This window comes from Olea europaea, chromosome 7 (genome assembly GCF_002742605.1).
Source record: "Olea europaea var. sylvestris chromosome 7, O_europaea_v1, whole genome shotgun sequence".
Classification (NCBI taxonomy): domain Eukaryota; kingdom Viridiplantae; phylum Streptophyta; class Magnoliopsida; order Lamiales; family Oleaceae; genus Olea; species Olea europaea.
This window is the reverse complement of record NC_036243.1, coordinates 24154362-24162980: the sequence shown is the minus strand read 5'-3', so window position 1 is coordinate 24162980 and position 8619 is coordinate 24154362. Positions and strand designations below refer to the sequence as shown.

Sequence of the window (8619 nt, the reverse complement as noted above, 5' to 3'; positions counted from 1 at the left end):
TGCTATTTGCCTACCTTCCACTTTCTAATGGGAAAATTGCAATATAGGTCTTTAAATTATACATACTACAAAATCTGGTCCTTAACTTTTAATTTTGGCCCTTTCATCATCAACTTTTCACTTTGGTAATATGGTATATTTGTCAAAAGAGCTAGATGAGCTGAGAATTTCTTACTTATTTGGAATTCTAAGATAGTTCATGGATTTTAATCCACACAATTTATGGATTTCAACTTTTAAAATAAGATCTTTTCTTGCCAAATACAAAGTGGCATTTAAGTTTCAAGTGTCTACATCAGTAAAGAATACTGAGTAAATACTTAGTTGTTGACACTCTCGTCGTGAACCTTTCTTTTCCATATTCATTCAAATAAGTGTTTTCTTATTCGCCTTTTAAAATTTTTGCAATTGTATTCATTTTTGTAGGAGTGATAATAAAAAATATAATCGTTACGGGATTCACACAAGATATAAAAAATCAAATATGATAACTTGATGTGATGTATAATGATCATATTTTTCATTTTTGTGGTAAAAAAATGGAAACCAAATGGGGCTTAATGTCAAATTAAATTGGATGGAATTCATCCAGCAGGACTCTTTCTGCCACGTATTAAGGGTCAGATTTTATATCTATTTACATAAAAATGCATAGCTTAGGGACCTACGCTGCAATTTTTACCATTCCTAAATACTAAAGAGTCGTTTGATTGGCCATCATAATTTAGTCATAATTGTCCCTATCATATGAACGCTAACAAAAATTGAATACCTTTTCAACTTTGCCAGTATATTCAAACCGTCACTACTGGAGAAGAAAGATAGAATATAAAAACAGTAAAATCTCATGGCAGCCACCGGAACCGGTGTCTGTGCCACCGGTTTCTCTCCGATTCTCCGAAGTAACATATTTCCAGCGGAAGTAAAGCCGAAACTCTCGGTATTTGCATCGGTAACGAATAGAGCAGTAGAGTCAGTTACTTTCACCGAGCAAGAGCAAGAGCAAGAGCAAAAGCAACGGCAAAGAGCTCCGACCGTTTGGGATAATGGAACCTTTGAGAACAAGAAATCAACTGAAAAAAAGAGAGAGGACGAGTCGCAGAGTGGAGGTTTGAGTGTAAGAGATTACTTAGAACTTTCGAGAGAATTGATTGCCAGATCGGACGGTGGACCGCCTCGGTGGTTTTCGCCTTTGGAGTGTGGCGCTCGATTGAAAGACTCGCCTCTCTTGCTTTATCTGCCAGGTCAAAATCTCTCCTTATTTTTTCCCTTTAGTTTACCAGAGGATTTATCTTCATTTTTTCATTTTTTTCCCCTTCTTCTTTGTATTAGATAAAGCTGCATTGCTAAACTTCATTTGGCTTTAAGTTAGTCAGTCAACTTGAAACTCTCTGTTAATTTGACTAATGAAAAATGTGAAATGATACACATATCATCTTTGCATTTATCAATTATCCCAAGTCCTTGTTTGGTGTAGCTAAAAATCAGATTTTTAGTAGATTTTTAATGAAATATTTGGTTAAAAAGTTGATAAAAGTTGAGCCTCCATGAAATATGTGCTTAAAATTAAGTCTTAACTTTCACTTAAGATTTTAGAGCCACTACGATTACAACCCTAGTCTAGGTGTCGTTAATATGGCATTAAATGATAGACGGAATTAAATAAATTATTTAATTTCATATTTCATTGAACCTATCATCTAGCGTCACCTAGATTAAGATTGTAACCTCAGTGGGGTTACGTAGCATTATTCTAGATTTTATCAACCTTTTAAATCACAAGTAACTGAAATAAGTTTAACTTTAGTACGAACATTAAATTTAGCTAAAGATTCAGTGGACCACTTGTATTTTCTAGTATGATAGTTCGTAAATTTTGGAGATTTAAATTAGGATGAGATGCTTAATCTCTTCATATGTGATTGTTGAATAGTTTTTTGACAAGTCATGTATGAAATAGTTAATGTACGTTTTAGCTTATCAAAGCTCCTTTTCCCTACAGTTTGAAAGAAAAAAAGGGGGGATTTACTCACTTTTCTCTCAAGTCAAAACCAAACCGGTTGAATGTCACAAAAATGAAAGGAAATGAATGTATAAATTGTAAATGTGTCCATGAAATACGTTTGTTCGCTCATTTATTTCATGTTTCCACTTGGAACTGAACACTATAAGCAGTAATTTCTTAATGGGAATAAACTAATCTTAAATACTTATGAGTTTGATGGTGAGATATTACTGTAATGTTTGTATTGAGTTCACCTGTCTCTCCTTATGAATCAATTCTTTATTTGTAATTTTGCTATATTAAATTTTGTTTAAAGTTTACAGGGATTGACGGTGTTGGACTTGGACTTACCTTGCATCATGAAAGACTTGGCAAGTAAGTTGTCAATGAATTTAAGTTCCCATAATATCCATTGTCAATTATTGGCAACTGTAATTAATAGGTCACTTTGTATTTCATAATATGTTTTCGTGTGACATCTAATCCTTTTTCTTTTCATTACGTGAAGGATATTTGATATATGGTGCTTGCATATTCCTGTAATGGATCGAACATCATTTAAAGGTCTCTCTTTTTCTCTAAAAAGGAACCTGCCTTGCTGGCATATATGTTGCTATGCAGTATATAAGAAGATAATCTAGTTTTTTTTTTTTTATATATATATATACCCTTAATATGCAGACCTGGTGAAGATGGTTGAAAGCACAGTTAGGTCGGAGCATTGCCATTCACAAAATCGGCCAATATATCTTGTTGGAGATTCTCTGGGTGGATGTGTTGCACTAGCTGTTGCTGCCCGTACTCCAGACATTGACCTTGTAGTAGTTTTAGCTAATCCAGGTTGGTGTTTATTAGGTACTAAACTACTATAGTATGTGCATGAGAGAGTTTGATTTTCATCTATTCAATGTCTTAACGCAGCTACATCATTCGGCAAATCACAGCTGCAAACTTTAATACCTTTGTCTGTAATGCTGCCCGAGCAGTTCCATGCTGGCTTGCCTTACATGCTGAGTTTAATGACAGGTTTTTCTTGCCTTGATTTCTCTTTCCAAAATTTGAAGTATAGTGGCCATGCATCCATGAAGGTGTCTATAGTCTAACCATGGGTTTATATAAAATTCATATGTATAATGTCTATTGGTTCTTGAGTACAAATTTAGTCTCTCCTTTTCATTCTGATATGTAAGTATCTAGTTGCATTTTAGAATAGATAATGCGCTATGTAATAGGGAGTTTGAAATAAGGGTTATGTATCTAGGAGAACTCATGTTGGAACTTAAAAATTGGGCTTGAAGTTTAATTTGGTAACAATAAGAATGAGGATATTAATGAAGTCCTTAACAAGCTATATCTTTGGTGCACATAAGTTTCTTCGTTTAAATTATCTTCCCTTCATTTAGATAAGAAATTAATGCGCTGCTTTTCTTTAAATCCCAAATCTGTAATGCATAGTTTGAGGATGTTGTTTCTATGAACAGTTTCTACTTTCTAGAATCTTAGATTAGTTGACGATATTCACATTGAAGATGAATTGATATAATTTTGCCTTTTCATGCAAAATATAAATCAATTCTTCACTTTTATAGAAAGAATCTTAAAATAATTATGATGATGAAGAGCACAGAACACTTTTGTTTACTTAAAATATTATTATTGAAAAGGCAACTTTCATTAATTAGGTCTCCCATCAAGGTTACTGATGGCAACCATGGAGAAAAGACTGCCTTTGGAGCAAACAGTTGGAGAGCTATCCAAGGGTGCTGTAGCATTTTCGGCTTATCTTTCTGTAAGATTCAAATTTGAGAGAATAAGTTATGAAGCAATGTCTCTCTCTAACAGGTCCATGCATAGATGCTGGCAGGTTACATTAATGACTTAGTTTTTGACATAAAGATTGATGCACACATCATGTAGAGTGCCTTTTCGTCATCATGAATGCAATGCACTCTAACATGTCTATGCAGTGATGCTGACTTCAATAATAGATTTTTGACATATACATTAATGCCTTCTCATAGCATCCAGGGGCGGACCTACGTGAGGCCTGACGGGGTCGACCGCCCTCACTCGATTTTCAGATTTTCAGATTTTCAGTTTTCTCCAGTTTTTTTTTAGGTTTTCAGATTTTTTTCCTAAGGTTTTTTGGTTTCACCCCCACTGAACTTCTGTATTGGGTTCACCCCTGATAGCATCTAGTTCCTTTTTCTTATCGTGACTGTGATGCACCTTTTATCCCATGCCCGAAATAAAAATTAATCATGGTGTTGGTTTGTCTATTGCGGTAAGTGTTGTTTTATTCCTTGTAATTGCAAGATCTGTAGATTTTCAGATCAAGCTGACTGTGTTTCTTTAAGATTCCAGCTGGTGTAATTTTGTACTTGATATAGAATTCCAGATATTCTCATCTATTGTATTCAAGAAAATGAGATTCCTGGCACAGGTCCTGGCTGAACTTTTGAATGTAGAAACGATTCTCTGGAAGCTGAACATGCTCAAATCAGCTGCAGCATCTGCCAATTCTTGTCTTCATGCTGTCAAAGCTCAAACACTGATACTTACGAGGTTGTCCACCTGTTCAGGCCTTCTGATTTGACTGTATAGTTTGATTTGATTTTTCTTACAAACATTCAGTCTTTTGCTGACTTCTCATCGGTTACTAAGCTTGATCTTTTTCTCTCTGCAATGAAATTTTTATCTGAATTTCTTGGGCTGAATGTATCTTATATCAGGCACAATACTCAACTCCTTGCTCCTTTTGTTTTCTTCTTAAATTTTGCATTAAAATTTTAAACATTTGTTTCATGTTATTGTGTATTTTCGTTAAGTACTTTCTATATCATGGGCTGGATTTCTACTGTTGCAGTGGTCAGGATCAATTACTTCCAAGTAGAGAGGAAGGTGAAAGACTTCGTAAGATGTTGTCAAAGTGCGAGATCCGCACATTTAATGACAGTGGTCATGCCCTTTTCTTGGTATGCTGATGCACCTCTCGCTCCCCCCATGCACGACTAGTATTATTTGGAAAAGATTTAGATACTAAAATCCACTTCGGTGAAGATCACTTTTTGACAGTTGCACATAATCGTGACATACAATTATTATCTTAAACATCAAATTTTTCGATGCTTCTAGTATGTATAGAATAGTTATCCAAGAGGCAGAGCACAAATGCATTTTATGATTGAAGTAGGGGAAATATAGTGCAGCCTGGCTTCTTTACCATGCCACGGATTGACTAGGATTCTTTTCCGCTTTCTGATAATCACTGTTTCTGCAGACTTGATTTTATAGAGAGAACACGGGCTGTTGAACACAATTTATTAGTTAATCTGCTTAGTTTTATCACCTTCTATTGCGTTTTCTATTTTCCGATCTGAAAGGAAAGTCTGTTCATTTGCAGGAAGATGGATTCGATTTGGTTACAATCCTAATGGGTGCCAGTTTTTATCGCCGAAGAAGACACCGTGACTATGTCTTCGATTATTTACCACCAAGCCCTTCTCAGTTTAGAAAAATCTATGAACCTCATAGGTAACTGATGTTTCCGACAATTCACTAGTATATAAGTGTTTTCTTTCTTATCTGCGATATTCTGATTATCATTAACGCCGAAAGCAACAGCATAAGCTCTTAGAGCTTCCCTTCATTCATTGCTAAGCCAAGGTCCCAGGTGTCCAAGTCTGCCCACCCTTTTTTGAAGAATCCTACACCCAGGATATAAAGCTGTTTAACCTTCCTTAATGGCGATCTTTGTTTTGAACGTATGAGTTTATCAGTTCAAGCAGGACAGTCCATCTTTCTTTGTTAAATGACTGAACTAGTCACGCCATATAAAGGTTCCATTAATGCACACGCACAGCACCACCTTCAGAGAAAGGTGTTCATGTCGGATATCTGGTTGTTTTTATTTGTCTTTTAGTTCATTTAGGTTCACAAGAAACTATATCAGTTTATCATTTAATGTAACGAAGCTGGTAGAGGTATACTAATTTATTTTTCTTTGAATAGTCAATTTGTATTCATGGAGGACAATCAGGCGATTGTAGTTAATAATATGAGTTTATATGTTGTTTTCTGTGTTGCTCCATTATCAGTAAATTGGTCATACACCATTCTAGCCTTTTTTGAAGAATTTCTTCATGTTTTTGACATTAATTAATCCTACTGCATTGTTTTCAGATGGACTGAGGTTGTCATGAATCCTGTAACGCTCTCAACCTTGGAAAGTGGAAAAGTTGTGCGAGGACTTGCGGGCATTCCTTCTGAAGGACCAGTATTGCTCGTTGGTTATCACATGATGCTTGGATTAGAACTAGTCCCTCTGGTATCACGGTTTTGGATTGAAAGGAATATTCTCGTGAGAGGCATAGCACATCCAATGATGTTCACCAAGTTAAAGGATGGATTATTACCTGAGTTGTCATCTTATGATACATACAGAAAGATGGGGGCGGTTCCTGTATCAGCAACTAATTTCTATAAACTTTTTTCATCGAATTCCCATGTCCTGCTGTATCCAGGAGGAATGAGAGAGGCTCTTCATCGGAAGGTAAAGTGTAGTATTATTACCTCTTCTGCGGCATCTCCATGTTAAAATTACAATAACCATGTATCTTAATTCTTATGTGTGCTATCTGCTCCTTGCCTGTGGAAGCATAAATCATCTTATCACGGCTTGCTGGTTTGAAATTTTACCAGGAACATTTTGTGACCAAGTAATGGGCCATAAATTTCCAAATGAATTCTTGTGTGTGTGTGTGTGTGTGTGCGTGTCAAATTTAGAAATATTTTTATGAATTTCTAGATTTACTATGTAAAAGTACATTTCTTCAAATACACAGCTGTCATTGTTCATCTCTTCTTAGTTTTCTTAATTTTTTCTGATCTGAGTAATTAGTTATTTGTACCGTTCAGGGTGAGGAGTACAAGTTATTCTGGCCAGAACAATCAGAGTTTGTCAGGATGGCTGCGAGATTTGGAGCGAAAATTATACCCTTTGGTGTTGTCGGGGAAGATGATGTTGGTCAAGTAAGCTGAGAAGTTTGACTTTCTCTGAAGCTTATATTTTTTAGTGTATAATCACTGCAGATCTTCTAAGTAGGAATTCTTAAGATGGTAACTAAGTCAAATAGAAGTCTCAGTTTTATGAAAATGTAAATCCTGTTAACATAATCTGAAATTTTCTCTGAAGTACGGAGAATGTACGTGTATTATACAGTAGTGATCCCTGAAATTGGCGAAAAGTGAATTCCATGAGATTTATTTGATAATATGTCAGCGAAGTACAAATAATGGCACCATCCAAGATTAATGCAAATAGATCACAGCAAGTCTAGCAAGCTATTAAATTCCTTCAACATTGACTTTGGAACTGAGCTTATATTCCTGGACTGAGTTGAAGACTTTGGATGAATCTGCTGTTCTTCTTGTTTTTCTCTTCGTACATATTTATACATTTCCACTGACGCTAGATCTGCTTATATGGACTCTTGTGAAATTCTTAGTATATAACCTTCTCTAATAAAGAAGTTGAATTTTTTTATTTTTATTTTTTTATTTTCATCAGTTACTCTTGGACTATGATGACCTGAGGAAGATACCATATTTCAAGGCCGGTATAGAGGAGTTAACGGATGAGGCAGTGAAGTTGAGGTAATTGAATATTTGTGCAGATTGCTTTCCCATACTACGGCAAGATGTGACACTAGTATGTTTTACCACTTTCGATATATAGAAATAGTTGCCATTATTACTCCAAGCCTCATTATGCACAGACTTTGAACATACTGCAGTGTGATTGGTGCTTAAATTACAGAATCAGAAATCTTGAAAGACACGGAGGGGGGAAAAAAAAAAAGAAAAAGGAAGAAGAAGAAGAGGAAGAAGCTTTTAACATTAAAATTGTTTTCTCTGCTTACTGAAATCGAACTTCCAAAGTCGAACTTCTGTTCCCTCTTAAATGATAAGCAGATCATTTGAGGGAAGTATATTTGTCCAACTAAATGTTGTCTTGTAAGTACTCTGAAATATGGTATTGATTGTATAAACATAGGACCGATGCTGAAGGAGAGGTCTCAAACCAAGACGTACACCTTCCAATAATTCTACCCAAACTTCCCGGCCGCTTTTACTTCTACTTTGGGAGAACAATAGAGACAAAAGGTGGTATTCTTCATTTCTCTTAATTTTTTGAGGTTCTGTTCAAGCACATTCATTTGGAATTAATGTAGCATTTTTAAATTGTGTTGCAGAAAGGAAGCAGGAATTAAAAAGCAGAGAAAAAGCAGATGAATTGTATTCAGAAGTGAAAAATGAGGTTGAAAGATGCATAGATTATTTGAAGGATAAAAGAGAGAACGATCCATATCGGAATATTTTTGCACGTTTAAGTTACCAGGCAATACATGGCTTTGATTCTGAGGTCCCAACTTTTCATATATGATTATTTATCTGTTCAAAGCTGGAAGCCACATAAAGATTACATTTTTTTTTTTTTTTTTTTTTTACATTTATAATGTATTTCATTGCTACAAACTTTGAGATCAAGAGCCATTATGCCATATAAACTGCACAATCTGAAATTTTGGTAATGTAACGTAATTCTTTTTCAA

The 8619-nt window shown here is 35.2% G+C and overlaps 1 protein-coding gene across 1 annotated transcript; it reads left to right on the top strand.

The window, feature by feature from the left end:
* The first annotated feature begins 762 nt into the window (after nucleotides 1-762).
* On the top strand, nucleotides 763-8619 carry LOC111397530 (acyltransferase-like protein At3g26840, chloroplastic). Its single transcript, XM_023024510.1, has 14 exons — nucleotides 763-1244; nucleotides 2329-2380; nucleotides 2514-2569; nucleotides 2687-2845; nucleotides 2927-3031; nucleotides 3688-3794; nucleotides 4449-4570; nucleotides 4872-4980; nucleotides 5409-5539; nucleotides 6188-6557; nucleotides 6923-7036; nucleotides 7575-7660; nucleotides 8061-8170; nucleotides 8260-8619. Exons 1-14 carry the CDS (start codon nucleotides 848-850, stop codon nucleotides 8448-8450), a joined length of 2109 nt encoding a protein of 702 aa, XP_022880278.1. The 5' UTR covers nucleotides 763-847; the 3' UTR covers nucleotides 8451-8619.

Bases quoted from the DNA above. Each gene is read 5' to 3' on its own strand.
- LOC111397530 (XM_023024510.1), top strand. From the start codon at position 848: ATGGCAGCCACCGGAACCGGTGTCTGTGCCACCGGTTTCTCTCCGATT. The intron at 3,032-3,687 runs GTTTTTCTTGCC...TTCATTAATTAG, and splicing joins CATGCTGAGTTTAATGACAG to GTCTCCCATCAAGGTTACTG. The intron at 6,558-6,922 runs GTAAAGTGTAGT...TGTACCGTTCAG, and splicing joins GAGAGGCTCTTCATCGGAAG to GGTGAGGAGTACAAGTTATT.